At 41.9% G+C, this 21,174-nt stretch overlaps 1 protein-coding gene across 2 annotated transcripts; it reads right to left on the reverse strand.

The window, feature by feature from the left end:
• Window positions 1-1,810: 1,810 nt before the first annotated feature.
• On the reverse strand, window positions 1,811-19,960 carry ASAH1 (N-acylsphingosine amidohydrolase (acid ceramidase) 1). 2 transcript variants are annotated; one of them, XM_014945620.1, is made up of 14 exons: window positions 19,880-19,960; window positions 14,652-14,698; window positions 14,365-14,455; window positions 13,103-13,189; window positions 12,559-12,637; window positions 11,636-11,710; window positions 10,787-10,832; window positions 9,308-9,452; window positions 8,068-8,122; window positions 7,788-7,869; window positions 6,795-6,926; window positions 6,119-6,242; window positions 3,361-3,417; window positions 1,811-2,654 (listed from the first exon to the last, which is right to left on the reverse strand). In XM_014945620.1, the coding sequence occupies exons 3-14, from the start codon at window positions 14,383-14,385 to the stop codon at window positions 2,565-2,567; spliced, it is 993 nt and encodes a 330-aa protein (XP_014801106.1). In that variant the 5' UTR covers window positions 14,386-14,455; window positions 14,652-14,698; window positions 19,880-19,960; the 3' UTR covers window positions 1,811-2,564. The 2 variants fall into 2 exon arrangements, with proteins under 2 accessions (XP_014801106.1, XP_014801107.1); XM_014945621.1 differs by lacking the exon at window positions 19,880-19,960 and adding an exon at window positions 19,586-19,736.
• Window positions 19,961-21,174: the final 1,214 nt, after the last annotated feature.

Here is a 21,174-nt window from a genome sequence, read left to right on the forward strand (position 1 = left end):
CCTCCAGAGCAAGCGCTTCCAGAGCTGTCAGACGAAGGTTAAATCAATAAGCAATTAATGCCATTCATCACTTCTTCTACGTCAAGGCAGACTCAGTAAGACATAGTATTGGGGTTTTTTTGTTTTTAAATGGCTTTGTTTATTTGGGTGCGTGGCGGGCGCAGGCAGTGGGGCTCTGGGCAGACATCCCCGGGACCCAGCTCCGCTTTTGCAATGGTAAAGCAATTCCCAGTGTGGAAACCTGGATTGCCTTGCACAAGGAACATACCGAAAGCTCATTAGTTAATGACTGTAAATAGTCTATGCTGCCTTGCTCCACATATGCTAAAGTGGGACAGGACTAATTAAGCAAGTAAACTTACTACTTATTCTTAAATGATGAAGTAATTTGATTATGGCTGTTATGCAACTAATTCCAAACAAATCTGAACAACCCCGTGATGGATTAAGGTGCAAACTCAGCTGCGTACGCTGTGCCCTTCCCGGTACAGACCATAACATTCGATTTGGTTTAACCATTTTATAGGAACCAAGTGTCCCAGAAGCTGCATTTCACACCCCACAGGCATTTTTCCCTAATCTAAATCATGCTCCTATGTTGATTTTGGTTTACACAGGTTCAACGTTCATGACAGATGAAAAATGGACTCTGACAGTACAATCATGCCAACACGCTTCTGCTTGCACACTTCAGTTAAAAAAAGAAGTTAGATGTACAATTAGACTAGCCCTTTATCTAATGTTATTTTAAATAGTGGATGCTGATTTCTATGTGCTTTCAGTGCCTCACCCCTCTTTGAATTCCTTCTTGCTGTGCTAGACTAGCTCTTTATCTAATGTTAATTTAAATAGTGGATGCTGACTTCTACGTGTTTTCAATGCATCACCCCTCTTTGAATTCCTTCTTGCTGTGCTGCTACAGGTATTGTTCTAAGGCCAAGAACATCATTTTCTTCAGCCAGAAGCCAGGTTTCTCTATCGGCTGCTAAACTTACTTGGCAAAAAGCATTCCTTTTTGTCCCTGCTTCTTCCAACATTGATGGAGGGAGAGCCTCTCAAAAGGAAGTTTTCTGTAAGCTGGTGACCTAGTTACTGGAAAGGAAAGAGTTTTCTGTAAGCTGGTGACCTAGTTACTGAAACAAGGGATGATTAAAGGTTTTCTTTTAGTATTTCTTTTAGAAAGGGAAGCAATACTAAATAAAACTTAGCCAGTTATACTTGGATGAAAGTTGACTTTGCGTTTCAAGATTTACGGGCAATGACTTGTTTTCCCTTCTGTAAACTTCTTCTGCAGACCCCAAAGAGAGCAAACACTTCCCCTACACCAGCGGCGACTGTACTTTCCTGGGGCAGTTAAGAAAAGATTACAAGGGAATCACCAACCCTACCCTCCAGTGCCTTCCCTTTGCGTGCTGTAAAACACAAGAGATGGCCCCAGAAACAGCCACTGACTCAGATAAAACTGCTGCTCCCCAGGATATCAGGGTGCCTGGGCTTCTCTAAAGGACCTTTCCTTTCCTAATTGGAATTCCGGCCAATGGTGTAGTCTAACCTGGCTTCCCTCCCTGACTTTCCAAAAAACAACCAAACCAACCAACCAAAATACTCTCCAAGACCACTGTTAGTACCTGGCTGCTTCCCCTTAAAGCAATAGCTTCAACCATCAGTTTAAGAAAAAATCAGGTTTTCAGTCACTGTTAAAATCAGTCTATTCAGAAGCCAATGCCCTTTCTGCCATGTGATACCTAACGTGCATGGTGATGTCCACAGAGGTATGAAATCAGTGCATCTGTACTTTGGTCAAAGAAACTAGTTCTTAAGAATATTTATTGTATTAGTATTTATTTTTTTGAGGCAACAGAAAAATCTGTATTAAAAAAAAAATAATTCATTAACAGGCCAAGGAAGAGCTTCAGCAAAAGATCTATCAATCAGGGAAAAGACATTTTTTGGCTCAGATCTTGGTTTTGGTATTTCCCTATGAACTTGTTTCTTTCACTAAATGTGACATTTGGTAGGTTATTTTACAACAGGAAATCTTAGACCAGAGACCAGGACATTGGACCAGAACACTAACAATTCAACTTAAGTGCTTAGTGAAGAAGAACAGAACTGTCCTGTCCCACCTGGCCTTCTAATAGCCCAATTCTTTTCCATGCCTGGTAGGTGCCATTTTGACTCATGTGTGCTTTAGAAGTGTTTTCATCTGAAAAAAAACAACAACAAACCAACCCAAAAATAACAAACCCACAAACCAAACCAAAAATACTGTCAGGACTGAAGAGATGTAGAGCTAACTGCTGAACTCATTTGGTAGAAACAGCTGCAATCAAACCAGCTATACATTAGTACACATTTCTCGTCAGCAGAACTGCTGCTCAGAAAGCGAGAAAGTCCAATGGCAGAGAGGGTCCTCCACTGTTAGAAGCTCATTGACATTTCTATGTAGCCATTAGATTTCTGAAGAAAGGAGTTAGGCTGAGGAATCTTTTTCTGGAAGTATTTTTTCTCTTGGAGGACCTCCGATTCGGACCAGCAGCTTCCAACAGAGGGAAGGTACAGGCCTACCATGGACTACAGGGATCTGGGCACTCCCGCAGGTAAGTCTCTGTATGACCATTGTACACCTCCATCAGCGTCGTGCAGACAGTCAGCTAACGGGGGGGCAGGGGGAAGGAGGAGGGAAAAAAAAGAAGAAGAAAAAAAAAAGAGAAAGCCTCATTACAGTAATTAGTGAAAAACCGTCTCTGGTACTGGCTGAACAGTTCATCTAAAAAGGTCCCTGCCCATGGCAGGGGGGTTGGAACTAGATGATCTTTAAGGACCCTTCCAACCCAAACCATTCTATGATTCTATGATTCTAAAAAGGAGCATTTATCTTATTAACTCAACAACATGCAAGCATGAATAGCTTGTGTCCACAGCCAAGAATGTTGCCTCTCCTGAATACAGTAACTACATTTCTCATTCAAAGACTCTTCTCGCCATTTTAGTCCTTTTTTTTTTTTTTTTTATTAAACACCAAACCCTCAAGTTCGGACTAAAATATCTGGTGTTTCAAGAATGTGACTCTAGTGTGTAGAAATCATGAGATATATTAACTTGTTTCATGCTACTTAGAAGGGCACATACCACAGGTTAATATGTCCATATGATGTCTGCAGTGCAAATGCTGCCTCCAACTGTGAGGAGAGGGCTCAGGCTACATGGGGCTTTATAGCTGTAGGGCCTTTGGAAAACAGCTATTCCAGCAATTACAATTCTCCTAAAAAACCCTGAATGTACCCCCGTGCCCTCCTCCTCAGCTGCAGAGGAGTTAGTGAGCTGCCCCCACCTCCCCGCAAGAATAGAAGCATTTACCTTATTGAGGACAGGCTTTGTGGAGAGAACGTCGTAAATTCTTGGTAAGGAGATGTTCTGGAAGGAAATAATACATTTATGTTAATGGCCATTTACCTGTTAGTGTAAATGCTGAAAAGTCTAACTTTTATACTGCTCAATTAGATAATAAGATAAAGCTTAATACATTTATGTTAACGGCCATTTACCTGTTAGTGTAAATGCGGAGAAGTGTAACTTTTTTACTGCTCAATTAGATAATAAGATAAAGCTTTAAGAGTGGCCCTTGAGATCAGAAGAACATGGGCTGCAAGAATTTGAGCAGATCTCAGAACAGCACAGGACACGCGAGTGTTTGCTGCCTGACAGCTTGTGTGTGTGTATTTCACTGGTGACAGAACAGCTCAGGAGACAATGAAAACCTCTCTCAGAGTACCCCCTGCACGTGCAGCCACAGAAAACGCTTGCAGGAAACACACTCAGATGAAGAGAAAACCTCCACCAGGAGGATGTTTACCTCTTGCATGGTCTGGTTGAGGCATTTCATTGCAGGTGTTCTACGATTATCCAAGACCAGCGGAGGCTTCCAGCGATCGTAGTTTGTTTCCACCACATACCACGTGCCTTTCTGGATAAAACCTTCACCAGGAGGTTGTTTACCTCTTGCATGGTCTGGTTGAGGCATTTCATTGCAGGTGTTCTACGATTATCCAAGACCAGCGGAGGCTTCCAGCGATCGTAGTTTGTTTCCACCACATACCACGTGCCTTTCTGGATATCAAGGCTGGAAAAGAGGTATATGTTTGTGTTTTGCTTCTCTAATTATACACTAAGTACATATACAGTATATACTATATGCTGGAATTTTTTTTTAGGCTTGCTGTGGTATTTTTCAGTGATGCTAAAGAAGTGAGTTCTTGCACAAGAAGCTGAAAGGAGGCTGGAGCGAGGTGTGGGTCGGTCTCTTCTCCCATGCAACAGGTGACAGGACAAGAGAAAACAGCCTCAAGTTGCACCAGGGGAGGTTTATATGGGATATTAGGAAAAATTTCTTCACCAAAAGGATTATCAAACATTGGGACAGGCTGCCCAGGGAAGTGGTGGAATCCCCATCCCTGGAGGTATTTAAAAGGAGGGTAGAGGAGGTGCTAAGGGACGTGGTTTAGTGGTGGGCTGGGCAATGCTAGGTTGACGGTTGGACTCCATGATCTGAAAGGTCCCCTCCAACCTACATGATTCTCTGATTCTAAGTCACAAGAAACATAGGACACAATTATGGGTGGAACCTGTCCTCTTCTGGAAGGCCGAATCAGGTGCCAGGTCACGCATACTCACTCCCAGATATCCAGAGTAGCCGTCCTGGAACGAGTTATCACACACCCTTCTCCAGAATTTTTTCCACCCAGTATGAAGTAAGCTGGAGCCAGCAGCCTTGTTTTTGCCAGTCTGTCTTTTGCATCCTGGTAACTACAGGTAAGAAAGCAGCGTTGGGCTGTTAAAATGCTATAAATGGTTCAAATACTGAAGAATGAGTTTGACAGACCCAGGAAAAGTTTGGGCAGTTACACTTTTCTTCCCCCTTCCCTGCACGTATGAGGAGATTGTATCACAATGAAGGAACACATTTAAGCAAAGCTCCTCCCCTCACTTTGTATTTGAGAGGTGCTCTTTGCACTTTCTCTACATTTAAACAGGAATAAAGTGATGAGATGCTGTGTTATATTCCACCTAATTCATATACTGCATGGGAGCTTTGTTTGTGTAGACTTCCTACAATACACTAGTGCCTGTTGGATGTGTTCTGACGGAGAACGCTATTACATATTCAGATACCAATAGGTTCATTAGAAAAAAATTAATCTGAGAAAACAATGTGAGGAGTTTTAAGGGATCATGTGTGATTCCTTCCCCCCCACCAGAGTACCAGCAAACCCACGACTATTTAATGCTGAAGCATCTAGGAAGATACCTATATCATTAGATATAGGCCTATATCAGCATACATTTACAGTATTGGTGCCACTGGGAAGCAAAGCAGAATAAAGCAGTGGAATATTTGGAAGGAGGGAGAATACCTTGTTGCATTCTCCAATACTGTCCTTGTAAGAAAGCCCATCCACATCCCGTCTCTTCTACCGAGAAACCATTCGAAGATTCCTGCAAAACACCACTCGTTACAATCATTTCTTTTCAGAAGGTTCACCCATGCTGTTCTAAACTTGTACAACTTGTAAAATGAATTGTGTTTTATCTAACTCTTTCCACCATTTGTGTGGCTGTTTGTTAAGTTAACTGGCATTCCCAAGGTCTGGAAAACTTGGGACAGAAATAATGACAGAAATGAGCATTACTCACCAACGTAACCACCATCAAGACTGAAACGCTCGTTCATTGTCAGAGTGAACAAGTCCTGAAAAACATTAAACCAGTCAACCCATCCCCAGCCCAATTAATACCAGCAACAAACAAGAGGCAGCGCTGCAATTTATTTACACACCGATTGAGCTGCTTGTTCATTAGACTCTTCACCTTTGAGTAATGGGCTGCAAGATCAAACCCATGCAGAGAATAAGCTCGTTTATCACTGCTCGAGCGAGTAGAAATGAGAATTCCTGGTTTTCTGACCTGACACAGCAACCCAACAAACCATGCTGTTACATGAAGCAAAGTCAAGCCTGTGGCCATTTTTCTCAAGTACCCCCTGCATGTGCAGCCGCAGAAGATGCTTGCAGGAAACACACTCAGATGAAGAGAAAACCTTCACCAGGAGGTTGTTTACCTCTTGCATGGTCTGGTTGAGGCATTTCATTGCAGGTGTTCTACGATTATCCAAGACCAGCGGAGGCTTCCAGCGATCGTAGTTTGTTTCCACCACATACCACGTGCCTTTCTGGATATCAAGGCTGGAAAAGAGGTATATGTTTGTGTTTTGCTTCTCTAATTATACACTAAGTACATATACAGTATATACTATATGCTGGAATTTTTTTTTAGGCTTGCTGTGGTATTTTTTCAATGGTGCTAAAGAAGTGAGTTCTTGCACAACAAGCTGAAAGGAGGCTGGAGCGAGGTGTGGGTCGGTCTCTTCTCCCATGTAACAGGTGACAGGACAAGAGAAAACAGCCTCAAGTTGCACCAGGGGAGGTTTATATGGGATATTAGGAAAAATTTCTTCACCAAAAGGATTATCAAACATTGGGACAGGCTGCCCAGGGAAGTGGTGGAACCCCCATCCCTGGAGGTATTTAAAAGGAGGGTAGAGGAGGTGCTAAGGGACGTGGTTTAGTGGTGGGCTGGGCAATGCTAGGTTGACGGTTGGACTCCATGATCTGAAAGGTCCCCTCCAACCTACATGATTCTCTGATTCTAAGTCACAAGAAACATAGGACACAATTATGGGTGGAACCTGTCCTCTTCTGGAAGGCCGAATCAGGTGCCAGGTCACGCATACTCACTCCCAGATATCCAGAGTAGCCGTCCTGGAACGAGTTATCACACACCCTTCTCCAGAATTTTTTCCACCCAGTATGAAGTAAGCTGGAGCCAGCAGCCTTGTTTTTGCCAGTCTGTCTTTTGCATCCTGGTAACTACAGGTAAGAAAGCAGCGTTGGGCTGTTAAAATGCTATAAATGGTTCAAATACTGAAGAATGAGTTTGACAGACCCAGGAAAAGTTTGGGCAGTTACACTTTTCTTCCCCCTTCCCTGCACGTATGAGGAGATTGTATCACAATGAAGGAACACATTTAAGCAAAGCTCCTCCACTCACTTTGTACTTTAAGTTGGGAGGTGCTCTTTGCACTTTCTCTACATTTAACCTCACTTTGTATTTGAGAGGTGCTCTTTGCACTTTCTCTACATTTAAACAGGAATAAAGTGATGAGATGCTGTGTTATATTCCACCTAATTCATATACTGCATGGGAGCTTTGTTTGTGTAGACTTCCTACAATACACTAGTGCCTGTTGGATGTGTTCTGACGGAGAACGCTATTACATATTCAGATACCAATAGGTTCATTAGAAAAAAATTAATCTGAGAAAACAATGTGAGGAGTTTTAAGGGATCATGTGTGATTCCTTCCCCCCCACCAGAGTACCAGCAAACCCACTTAATCCATTTACTGCATGAGAGCTTTGTTTGTGTAGACTTCCTATAATACACTAGTGCCTGTTGGACGCGTTCTGACGCAGCACGCTATTACATATTCAGGTTCATTAGAAAAAAAATAAATCTGTGAAAACAATTTGAGGAGTTTTAAGGGATCATGTGCGATTCTTTCCCCCCCACCAGAGTACCAGCAAACCCACGACTATTTAATGCTGAAGCATCTAGGAAGATACCTATATCATTAGATATAGGCCTATATCAGCATACATTTACAGTATTGGTGCCACTGGGAAGCAAAGCAGAATAAAGCAGTGGAATATTTGGAAGGAGGGAGAATACCTTGTTGCGTTCTCCAATACTGTCCTTGTAAGAAAGCCCATCCACATCCCGTCTCTTCTACCGAGAAACCATTCGAAGATTCCTGCAAAATACCACTCGTTACAATCATTTCTTCTCAGAAGGTTCACCCATGCTGTTCTAAACTTGTACAACTTGTAAAATGAATTGTGTTTTATCTAACTCTTTCCACCATTTGTGTGGCTGTTTGTTAAGTTAACTGGCATTCCCAAGGTCTGGAAAACTTGGGACAGAAATAATGACAGAAATGAGCATTACTCACCAACGTAACCACCATCAAGACTGAAACGCTCATTCATTGTCAGAGTGAACAAGTCCTGAAAAACATTAAACCAGTCAACCCATCGCCAGCCCAATTAATACCAGCAACAAACAAGAGGCAGCGCTGCAATTTATTTACACACCAATGGAGCTGCTTGTTCATTTGACTCTTCACCTTTGAGTAACGGGCTGCAAGATCAAACCCATGCAGAGAATAAGCTCGTTTCTCACTGCTCGAGCGAGTAGAAATGAGAATTCCTGGTTTTCTGACCTGACACAGCAACCCAACAAACCATGCTGTTACATGAAGCAAAGTCAAGCCTGTGGCCATTTTTCTCTCAGTCCTTGTTGCGTCACTGAATTACCGGTTTTCCTTTCCCTGCTGTACGTAACCTTCTTCTCAGACCTCTGAATATTATTCTGATTGGAAGGCAGATTTTTCAGTCCCAGTGCTATGTACACCCTGATACTTGTTATTGTTGTTCACATGGACATCCAATCTGCGCTACTTGCAACATGAACTCAAATCCCAGCCTTCTCCAACTAGTGTTTCTTTCAGAGGAAAGTGGAATTCAGCTACACTGGATCATTTTCAGAATGGACTCTTCCCAATTTATTTGTCCAGAGACAAAAATAACAGGATACGATGCAGGGATTTATGCCAGAAATGCCCTACTATAATGCCACTTATAATTGAGGATAAAGGCAGAACAGGTAGAAAAGGAGGAGTTTTGGTAAGCTGGAGATCCTAGTATAGTTCTGTACTGCTGGTTTTGAAGATGTAGATAAAACCCACATTTCAGATGCCTTTTAAAAAAAAAATAATCTTGCAACATAGGACTCTCTTTTTCCAAGAAGGACTGGGGAAAGAATTGAAACAACACAAATACGCCCTTCCACCTGTGGGATCACAGCAGCATCTATTTGCTAGCAAGAAACTCCAACCACTGTATTCATTCCTGTTTGTATTCAGAATTCAACACTTTTTTTTTTTTTTTAAGAATTGCCCAAACATAAATATTTCATGTAAGCAATCTCCTTCTACAAGGAAGAGTGCAGCATTGTTGTCTTTTATCTTTTTTTCAAATAGGTATATTAGGTATCAGAACAACCAAGAGATCATTTATTACAAAACATCCCAGGGCATCATCATCAGAGGATGAAAACAGGAAAATTTACATTTCAGAGGAAAGTCTGAAGCATTATTAACAAATTAACAAGCCCCCTCTCCCCGTACTTACCGGTTTGACTCCGGACACCATGCCTATGTAGCCTGCAAAATTTGTAGACCTGAATACCGTTTTGTTGTTTCTCTGGAAGTCCAAGTTTACAACTAAAGGCTTCAGTTCCCGAGTTAAAGTCCAGGAATTATTTTTAACATCCCACCTGCAGAGGAGAAGGTACAGCTTTAGAAACCTCCCTCCCTCGGCAGCTTTTAACCCTTCCCTTTGCAGCAGGCAGATTTCTGTGTGTGGTGCCCCTGTCCTGATCTCACTCCTCTAGTTACTCAGCAGTTACCTGAGCAGCACCAGGGGACAACCAGGATGTCTAAAGGCATGGGCCACCAGTGAAAAGAAGCAAGAACTCAGGTTAACTTTGTTCTGTTCCTGCTGGCAAAGGGAGGCTGCTACAGATACTGCCCGTGACACCAAACCCAGTGTACCCTGAAAGCACGTGTAGCTTGTTCTGCAGCAGAATGAGCCACCTCCCTCAAATTCTTACTTCTCAAAGTGAGTAAACAAACCACATACTCCTGGATTTGCTCTACACGAAGGAAAAGTCCCAATTCTGACTTGTAAGATGAGCCAGAACAGATTGAGGGCAAGATGGTGCTAAAGACCAATAAATTCTCTGGGAACAATCCAGGTTCTGGGAACAGCTTTGAAAGTTGCCTTAATTTTCAGGGAGCACGTTCCCCACATATTTCTGACCAGTGGGAGAAGTTCAACACAAGCCAAACCAAGGGACAGCTGGAGTCACAGCTGACAACATTTTGAGTTTTTGATAGGCAGGCAAGCCTTTTAATGAAGATGTATGTTTAAATCCTATCTGGGAGAGTGATATCACAAAATATACTGGGACATTGAAAGCAAACACTGAACTAGCTGATCACGAGGTATGAAATGAGAACTAAAAGAGAATCCAGGGCTGGGAAACGAATACAGAGTTTGTATCCAAATGACTGATGATGTTAAATCAGCAGAATACAAAGCACAGCTTCCAAGTAGAAATGATGAATAATGGGAAGTGCCAGTAGAGCCCAGCACAGTAACTACGGGGATCCTTTGTTAAAAAACCCCCAAAGAACCACAAAGCCAAGCCCAAACCCAATCCACACCTCACTGCATACACCAAAATTGATGCTGCTGGCCCATCACGTAAAAAACAAGATGTACAGTGCCATTCTTTGGCTCAAGGCTGTTATAACTGGAGCTGGGAAAACACTGAGTAACACTGAACACAACTGTTCTACAAAGTCATCCCCAACAAGCTGGGAACAGTTTGACATAAGATCAGCAGAACAAGCTAAAATGAACAAAAGGATTTTTTTCCCCAACATGCAACGCAGGATTACTTGTCACAGTCTTAACAATAACATGCAATTCATCATTTAGACTCCAAGAAGGCATGCAAAAATACCAAGTTCAGCTAGCTTTTTCTTCAGGTTTAACAAAAAAACCCAAGAAACCCAAACAAAAGGCACAAATTTAAGTATTTACCCGAGAAAGAGTCCAAAATCCAAGTTTCTGGCATGGTACAGCTTCCCTACATAACAATAAAGAAATAAATAAATACAATTTTCCTAAGAAAGAATCATAAATTTCATCTTAGTAATCCAGCAAATGAGTAAGCAAGAAAAATACCTTGGAAACTAAGCAGGGAAAATACCATTATCTATTTGCCCTTTTCATAAGCACAGAAAAATGGTGGGGGGTTTTGAATCAGGGAAGTGGTTTGCCATAACTGAAATCAGCTAATCTTGTAACCTGCTGTCCAGCTCAGCCCCGGATGATTTCCACGTTATCGTAATGCAACAGTAATACCCTGAGCTTCCTCTAAAAGGGAGATGCTGCAAGCCCTCTGAGAACCCCTCAGGAGTTCCCTAAACTGGAACAGGCGCAGACAAGGGCTGCAGAACTAGGTAAGAAAATTAAAGAGTCTCTTTTCTTAGAACAGCCTCTCCATTTTCTCTAGCCCCACACATACGCAATAGCTAGAAATTAAGATACAGAACAGATTGCACTAGAACCCTTCATGGCACTGAGAAAGTATCAGGTGTCTGGAAGGGGTTTCTTTCTCCTAGAAAAACAAATGCCACCTATTAAATGATAAATAAACCCAACCCCATCAACCACAAACTAGCCACAAAAAAAAGCCCAACAAAATCAAAACCAAACCATTTTTGAAAGTACTTCTTTATTATTTTAGTCTAAGACACCTGTTATCTCTTATTCCCTTCTCTTCTACTAGACCTTCTTGCCTGCAGTTTGTTGCCCATGTTTGTATAACTTGTGTGGGAGAGGGTCCACCTCAGAGGAAACTGTTAACACTATTCTGGGTTGCATTACCTGTTTTATCTTCCGCCACTATTGATGTACAGACAGTAAAAATTTCATAGAAGATGTTAAAAATAACGATTTCTCCTAGAACAAAAAGAAACAAAGTTCAACTGTTTGAAACTTTCGCCATGAACAGAAAAAAAAATGGTTAGAAAAAAGCATACTGCAAAGTTCAGCATTCTGCAATATTCCTCTTAAGAATTTCTGTTTAAATATAGTTTATCTTTGAAATGAATGGTTTAGCAAAATTAAGAGCTTCCTGAAAGGTAAAGAGAAGGACCAGAACCCCTTGTCTTCTGCCTTTCCACACAGAAAGCTGACAGTCATTGCTAATTCCTCCTCTGGAAACGTCAAAATAAGCTATAAAATTCACTTTAAAGAAGAAAGCAGCTATATGTGCCACTATTCCCATGTAATAGCTGCTGAGTAGCACCAGGTGTGCTGCTCCTGTTTGAGGGAGGCAGTGGAAGCAGGTCTACAGTCCTTCTCTCAATTTTGGAAGAATTCAGTGTCTGCTTCTCTCCTGGAACCACACTCTTCTGCAGGAGGTCCAGGAGGATGTGGCAAGGATCACATGGGAAAGAAAGCCCAGCATGAAGCTGAGCCTTGTCTTCTTGGAATGTCAACAGCAGACACGTGGCTTAATGGGAAACCAACGAAAATCAAGGATTCCCCCAAATTTTGGTCCCCGGGAGCTGAGACTTGCTCCAGTTCCCAAAATGCAGGAGCGAGAAGCTGCAGCTCTACAGAGAAGACTCAGCCTGATGAAAGGCTTGTGTGATTTATTGCCATTCTCCTCAAAAATACTGTTTTCATTTGGTGTGAGATGCAATTTATTACTTTAGCTACTTAATGTATTTATTTAAGTCACAGATGACCACTATACTGCACATACTAATTTTAAATGAGTCTGGATTTGTTAATAAAGTTACCCAAAGGAATGCCAGATGAATTTGCAATCCCTTGGAGTTCTTCATTGAACGGATACGGCAGCGTGGCGGTCAGATGAGCCTGAAAGGAAAAGTTTTATACGTTGTTTGTGTAAATTGAGGCTATTTTATTCCTTCAAACAAACCTCTCCCCAGTAGGTACATCCTTCTCACAACTATTACATAGAGTATTTAATTCCTCTGCAGCCTGTACAACTTGAGGATGTTTGTAGAGTGCTTGGAAGACAAGTACATACTTAGGGAAAGTAAAAAGTGTTGCTTATTAAAATATTGACATGTGGGCAATGGAGATTAGCCCAGTAACCTTAATTATCCTTAGCAGCAATAGGCAGAACAGAGTGAAGTAGGACTCTCACACTGTAAGAGCTCAACTGGAACTGAGCTTGACGTCAGTGTGGGACAGTATTTTTATTCTGGAAGTGGAAGAATTACCACTTGTCAAGTTCTTAATCACCAAATTTAGTACCATTCTAATTCTGGTGGTCAGAGCAAACAGTAATAAAATAATTAAGCTGAAAATACTTACTATTTTGTTATCCACTATGTCAACAACTTTGCCGCTGGGGAAGAAGGTATTTGCTATATCTTTAATATTCTGGACCACAGTCTTCAGCTAAAAAGAACAAGGCCTTTTATTGAATAGAAGATCTTGAGCATAAGAATTGCTAGAATGCTAATGGAACTCCTCCACATACTTTTCAAAAAAACATTTATTGCGTTGAAAGAAAATATATTTAAAGCGCTAAATGTGTTGGTTTTGGTGAGAGAATCACCCCCAGCTCCCCATTAAAGAGTCACTCCTCAAGCTTTATTCAAATAACTTTCTAGATTAGCTCTGACCTGTCCCTTTACCAGAGAAAACAAATGATACAAAAAAGCCGTCCATGTCTTCTGCTCCTTTGATCAAATTTGAATAATCTGCACTCTTCTATCTTTAAAAATATTAATTAAAAGATCTTTGCTTAAGCAGCGATGTTCTTGAAGCCAAAAAGATTCAATGCACTTTTTATATAAGTACATGCTTTCCATTTCCCACATGTGAATGGTTCCACTCCATGTGATCTAATTCCAAAGTACATCAGAGATAAAACCTTTCAGAATTTAAGGTGCAACCCGAAGCTTTCAACACCCACTGGCTTAAACAAGACTTTAAAAATAAATATTACGGTGTTGAAAGAATTTGTCTGGCTTTCAGAGTTGAAAGGTCAGAGTCGGCAGGCATACAGCAGAAATCCACAGCCCTTTTTGAGAAATTAAGCATTACTGAGTTGAATTTTTGGAAACATTCAGTAGAGCAGCTGTTCCGATTAGTTTGAAATAGGTGTATTTTTAAAATTATTTCTCCTGTGTAAACCCAGCATTTCCTCCCCATTTCATCATCTCCTGCAGCGTTTTGAGAGCTGCAGGATGTGCAGAGGAGAAGGGACACTGCCTCAGTTCCACTTCAGTTTACGGAGGCTGTCCCTTTGGTGTACTCCTCCCCCTTCATTCCATATTACTTGTGATTAAAGAACTTTGACAAACGAAAGCCTGCTTTATGCCACACTGTGTTTTATCCCAAACATCAGTGCCCCTACAAGTGATGCTGCTGGCTCAAGAGCTGAACAAAAAATATTTTACTCAGGCAATTATTATAGGCTAGAGCAATTTTACAATAGTCAACTAGAAATATCATCCCTTTCAGATAATTTTAGCACAGGTTTTCCTTTCCAAACCTTTTTTTAAACTAAAAGGCCACGCAGTAGTTTTATACCTGCTAAGCTTCAAAGCAAGCTCTGCATTTCATACCTCCGTCTTTTTGTCATGCATCAAGTCATCCCATCTTTTGCTGGCAGGTAAATCAAGATTTATGATATACGTGGGTACATTCCCTTTGAACCTGAAAGATAAGCACCAGAGTTCAAATTTAAAGAAGGCTTTGAAAAAACGTTTGACACAATAGGTGCTTCCCACCTGTAAGCAGCATTTTCTTGATCTGCAACAGGAACAAGTTACAAATAAACCCCACACCTGTTCAGACTTGCAAATCATGACTTTTCTGTAATTTGCCAGACAAGTTGAATCACATTACTTACGTTGGTCCTGAAGGAGGGTACGTTTTAGTCCTGCACTCTTCTCCGTACTGTAAAGACAGTGAAACATTATTACTTAGCTCCTTTGTTAAAACACTTCATTATTCTAGCAGACTTAGTTTGGAATTAAACCTTTAGGACTAGTCAGCTAATTCAGTCCAGGATGACTTGATAATAAAGAGAAAGTTTGGGGACTTTGGAAAGGGTGCAGAGGAGAATGCAAGAGGCAGGGGACAAACAGACCTTCAGACAACTTGCTTAACGTAGTCCAAGGCAAACACAAATTTATGATAAATACAGAAATCTGGTTTTACTCAGTGCTATTCAATATAGGGCACTTCAAAAGCGCATCCTTTAGACGAGTTCAGGAGCCTTAAATCTCAGCCTGGACCAGTTTGTTCCATCGGTTCAATCCATAATCTCATTTTATACCATCTTTCACAGTTATGCTTAGTGTTAGGGCTCACTTTGCAGCTGGGGCAGAGGAAGCACACTGAACTTCGGGCAAATTGCTCGGCCGGAGGAAGGAGCTGTATGGCTCCTTTATGTTTGGTGTGGAAAAACACCACTGACCTGCTGCTGGAGATCACCAGGAGCATTTCAGGAATATAACACAAAACCAGCTACCTTCATTCCTGTGAGCAGGGCTAGTGAGAAGCGAAAGTCTGAGAACTATATTTAGGTACACTCACAGCGAACGCAAGGGTGTTTCCCCATGGATTACATAAAGCATGCATATACAAACATAAACATACGCATAGACACGCCACAATTACAACTGCCTGCTCTACCCGCCGAAACACAAGCAAATGCCTACTCGCTGCACTGGTGCTTCAAGCCGGTTGAGAGCAGAGCAGACGCGGTCCCTGAGCTATCTGAGCACATCAGTGAGCTCCCAACAGCACAGCACATCCCTCTAGGAAAAAGGAAAGGCACACGTGCTATTCCAGGAGGCCACCTAAAGGCTCCCAAAGCACGAGTGTTTAGGAGACAGAACAGAAACAAAAATATGTAGGGATCCTTCTACCCCTTCCTCCCTGCCTCGATGTCCAATATTTATTTAGCTATAGTAATTAGATTATTTTACAGGTGTATAGTTATAATGCCTTCTGCCTCCAGTAAAAACTGAGACAAGATCTCTAGCAGCTATGTATCTGGGACAAACGAGCTCACTAATGCCCATGTTCTCCTGGGGCTCATCACATCAGCTGTTTTTAACGCGTTAATCTAGAAAACACAATGCCTTACAGAATGCCACCGACTTTAAACAGCAGCGTAATTTGTTACAAGAGGACTTTTCGTCACAACAGGACTTTTAAAGTAGGGTTGGTTTCTGTGTCTTATCACGTGTTTTCTTTTTGTATTGTCTCCAGTAGCTGGGAGAAAGCATGAGATGGATTTTTGGTTTTCCTACGCGCGTATAGAACCAGCAGCTCCTGTGTCTCCTGGGTTTTACTGCAGCGCAGTTATAGCCTTCGCACAGCTGGAACAATAGCTCAAACACAAGAGGCCATTTAATTTTCAAAATGAGGAAGTTTCAAAACAAGGAGGGAAGGGGAGGATATCAGATGACTAATTAGGCAACAAAAGTCAGAGGCTTTGTGCAAAGCCAAGCAAATACTTAACTGTATTAATGCAATTGCCTTGTGAAACTTTCCATCCTGCAATACCAAAATTAATCAGAAAAAGCAACATCGCACCTACATCCTACTGCAATGGATGCACAGATTTGGACCTTCAGGAAATATTTTCTGTCAAAATAGGCTTCTTGACAGATAGAGCCTATAACAAAAAATTACCCCAAATGGGTAAAAGTTCAGTTGCTCTGTCAGTACAGCCCATGTGCACAGGGAGGGAACAGTGGCCACCACACAAACTGATCTCGGAGGGTTTTAAGTGATGTTCCAGGTGCTAAATGTTATGTCACTCCTGCGCTCTCTCCTGAGATTTTAATCTTGTAGTTGAAGTTATTTTTATCTTCCCAGCCCTTTGCAACCTAAGCCACAAAGGAAGTGAGGAAAGTGACAGTTAAAGGAAGGGTAAAGACATGGATACAGAGAACAGAGAAAATGTTCTCTCCTTACATGTCAGTAATTTTAGACTTCTCACCCGCCTATGTATAAAGCAAGCCAAAGATACCAATAAGCCCCAGAACACACAACTTCCAAAACTGTTAGTATTGATTGAGATACCCGAAGAAAACCAACATCATTAACATTTTCCTTCGGTAAACTATTCTATGTGGTATATAAGCAGTAATTAAAAAAAAACTAGAAGTTTTTGTTTGTATGGATTTTTTGTTGATTGGATATCAAGACAAACAGAAAACTATGTTTTTGTTTGTATGGATTTTTTGTTGATTGTTTGGGTTTTGTTGTTGTTTGTTTTTTTTAAACACACACACACAAAGTTCTAAGGAGGAACAAAAAACATTGCTAACCTTTTGCTATCAGCCAAAGACTACCTGCAAACTTTTCTGACAAGGCAAAAAGAAGACACCTAAACAAAACACACACACACACAGTTCTAAGGAGGAACAAAAAAAAATTGCTAACCTTTTGCTATCAGCCAAAGATTAACTGCAAACTTTCCTGACAAGGCAAAAAGAAGACACCTAAACAATTTTCTCACAGCCACAGAAAAACCACCAGGCCCTTTCTATGACCAGAAAGAAACAAACAGCTATGAAGTAAATGCTGTGGTGACTGAGATCCTCCCTTCTGCAGAGGCTTGACACTGGAAGAGGAACAATAAATGCTGTCTGAAGAGAAGTGGGAGCAGCCTTCCAGCATGAGACCATCACCTCGAGTTTCCAACGTGACAAGCCAGAGGATGTCTCCCAAAAAGAACCAGCAGAAGCTGGCTCCAAACAGGAGGTTGTCACTACAAATTTGCTTTTCAAACATGCATTGAACCTCCTCAGAGGAATACAGCTATTCTTAAAGGGTGACTAAATGCCCTTTTTTTTCTTTTTTTTTTTTCTTCTTTTTAATCTTCTGTTACTAGTAGGTTGCATATTTTGATTGTCTGATTTACTGCTGACTTTTGAATTTGCATGTACATAATGGCTGCGTGGCACCATAGGATCAAAACACTAAAAGAAAAAGAACACGGTGGAGAAGAACGACAATATGTCACGGGGAAAAACGGAAATAATAAGAAAAAATGGAAGTAGCACATAAGATTTATATTAATTATATTATCATTATATTATTATGACTCACTGTATGAAAAAAAAAAGTAGAGCAGAGAACAGGAACCAAATAGCTAACAAACTGCCGAGAGGAATTTCTACCAGGAAATAAAATAATCAAGCAATAACAGTCATTATTCAGTGCAGTAAAGAAAATTAACGCAGGGTTACATGATTGCCAAGTAACTATTTTAAAACCTAGCCTGACCTCATTAATATGAAATAGATTGAATGTAGCTTGTCCTGTTTAAAGAAGGCCAGCACTAACTCTTTCTTTACTACCTTCAACAACATTTCACATGTGGACCCTCTCTAGCATCCTTCCTTAATATTCAGTGTTTCTCTTCTTCATATTTAAAAATAAATATAAAATTACCTCTTTGAACTATGAAATATGATTCCCTAAGTTAAGGATATGGCATTCAATCTTCTTCAGGCAAAATAATCTGCTATACTCAGCACCTTTTGGTCATCTAATACATTTTTCTCTCTGCTCCCCTTCCCTCATGGGCTGATGCCGCCACAGGACTCTGTCATGCTGCAGCAGTCCTGCTGCTCCTCACCTTTCTGAACATGGGAGCTCAGAGCACTCTTGCAGTGCTGAAGCAATGGGGACCGAGCCAATTTAAATTGCAGTTAAGGACAAAACATTCGGTACGTTGAGGGGGCCTGACCGAAAGCTGAAGGGACTGACAGCCTGCACCACGGAAATGCAATTCATGACATTTGGCTTCCACATTCTTTGGTAACGAAAAGAATCCAACCAGCTGCGCGTAGGAAGACAACAAGCACGGCTCATTCTTCAGCAATTTATGCATCAAAAGATCTGAACCAAAAAACTTCACCAAAAATCGAATTGCCAAGCCTGATACCTGGCTGGCAGAGCAGCACAACCTGCAGCCTGGCCACCCAGTGGATATTGTGCAAGCACGAAGATGTACCAAGTGCAATTAAATGCAAAATCACGCTCTAATGATAGACTCGGCAGATAGCTGCCACTTTCACTCCCACTTCACAGCCCAGAAAGCTTTTGGATAAAATTCTGAAGGTGTTTTAAGCTGGAGCTGGTTTATAGTATTGGGAAGGTGCTCCTGGGGGTAGGATGGGATTGGGTGCACAGATTAGGAGGGGGCCTAATTGTGACACTAAGGGAATGCGGGTCATCCACATATCCAGATGTCCCCAGTCCTCCACAGCCCTTCCTGCACTTCCCCCCTCTCCCCAAACCCCACACTTATTCTCTTGAAATCAACATAGTTTGCTAGAACAAGTCTTAGAGCAAGCACGAAAGAATACGCTAAATACCGCACTCCTAAAATATTTAAGGATATATTGCAAAAGAATATTTTGAAATCCAGGGATGCTTAAAAGCCTGTCCTTGTCACAGAGGACGAGGAGATTGAGAAGCTGGGGAGATGGAAGAACAAACACATCAGGGCACAGGAACAGCTGTTGGTGTGCCCAGGATCTGGAAGCCAGCCTCTTCCAAATAATTAATTAACTAACAAACACACACACACCGACCCCTCGACTTCATAAATCCACCAAAAATTAAATACTTCACTTAACTACGTTCAAAAATTAGAAAAAAACCACCCAAACAAAACCGAGCCCCAAGTCCACCTGCTCTAATCCCCTCCCCTTTGCTGCAGCAAACACAGCAAGGTTCAAAAGCACCTTCAGCAAGCCCTTCTTAACTTTCCCTCTGAAAAGCACTGCTTTGCTGTAACGTTACAATACGTACCTTCTAGATGTGCATGAAACTGAAGGCAAGGGACGAGCAAGGGCTTGTGAAACACACCCCATAAACTCCTTCACCGCGGCCGCCCCGCTTGCCAGAGGAGACATTTCAAAGTCACCAACTCGGTGAAGGCGGCGAGACCTTGCCTTAAAATCCACATTTCCCTTCCTGGGGAAGGCCATTTTCCCTCAAAACCACCCGGCCGGAGCCCCTCGGCTTCCCCCCGGGGGGCTAATCCCCCCTTCGCCGCCCCGTCCCCTCACACCCTCCCCTTCCCCTCAGGCCGCCATGTTTTACCGGGTCCGGCGCCCAGACGAGCTGCGCCACGATCAAAAGGGCTACGGGCCCCAACAGCGCCCGGCCCCGGCCCTACCGCCGCCGCCTCAGGCGCTATGAGGTCTCCCCCGGAGCCTTTTCTTCGTGGTCGTGGGTTGGAGAGGTGTGGGGCACTGCAGCAACGAAGCAGCAGAACTCATCAGGGGATTTGGGAAATGAGGAAAATGACAGCGTAACGGGGGGAAACCTCGAGATTTTCATGGGAGTGTCCTTCACAAATAGGAAGCGGTGGTAGATGCCCCATCCCTGGAAACATTCAAGGCCAGGTTGGATGGGACTAAGCACCATGGTTTAGTTGAAGATGTCCCTGCTCATTGCACAGGATTGAACTAGATGACCTTTAAAGGTCCCTTCCAACCCAAACTATTCTGTAATTCTGTGAAATCAGGCAGTTTCTCTAGGTCCTAAAGCACCATGGTTTAGTTGAAGATGTCCCTGCTCATTGCACAGGATTGAACTAGATGACCTTTAAAGGTCCCTTCCAACCCAAACTATTCTGTAATTCTGTGAAATCAGGCAGTTTCTCTAGGTCCTAAGTGCCAAATTATTTTTTTGGTTGAAAATGAATACCTGTAGGGCAATAATTCTGTCTTTACTTGCAGGTATCTGTATATAACATTATGGTCTACAGTAAAAAAGTCAGATGAACTTGGTCCTGTTGCTATCTAAACATCCACAGCCTCTTTTGCTCCACTTTTATTTCTAGAGCAGACAGGTTTTAGGTGCTTTGCCATCTTTATCTAGATGCTTTACTATCTTTAGGATGTTTTTAACAGTAGAAAATAAATGACGACTTTGGAAAATGAGAAACTTTCTGAATGTTCTGAAGACAAAATTATGCCATTGTCACATTATACATTGACAACTTACTTTTTTGAAGCCTCTTTGGTGCTTTAGTTCTCAGTGTGAGGAATAGCTGGCATCCTCCAGTACCTGTGTCTCTCTGACTATGGCCATTCTGCTGGATTCCTATCAGGACGCCTTGTCTCCAGGGTCTACACCACCACTTTAGGTCCTTTGTTTTGTTATCTGGATTTCTTCTGTCAGTTTTCAAAAATCTTTCAAAGATGTTGAGTCAAAATTAAAAAAACTTAATTCACTCAATTAACTGTCCCACCTGACAGCTGGTGTCACTTAGTACTTCATGTCCACTCTCCTGCTTTCTCATACCCATCTATCACCACTCCCCAGATCTGTTCTTTCCTCCAGAAGTAGAAGCTGCACAAATTATTTCCCCTTTTCTCCCCATTTCAGTT

This window comes from Calidris pugnax, unplaced genomic scaffold (assembly GCF_001431845.1).
Source record: "Calidris pugnax isolate Ruff unplaced genomic scaffold, ASM143184v1 scaffold58, whole genome shotgun sequence".
In the NCBI taxonomy this organism is placed as follows: domain Eukaryota; kingdom Metazoa; phylum Chordata; class Aves; order Charadriiformes; family Scolopacidae; genus Calidris; species Calidris pugnax.

Excerpts from the sequence above, each read along its gene's own strand:
- ASAH1 (XM_014945620.1), bottom strand. The coding sequence starts at position 14,385 with ATGCATGACAAAAAGACGGAG. Across the intron at positions 10,833-11,635 it reads AGTGGCGGAAGATAAAACAG|GGAAGCTGTACCATGCCAGA; the intron begins GTAATGCAACCC and ends ATTGTTATGTAG. Across the intron at positions 9,453-10,786 it reads GATTTTGGACTCTTTCTCGG|GTGGGATGTTAAAAATAATT; the intron begins GTAAATACTTAA and ends TCTCCTCTGCAG.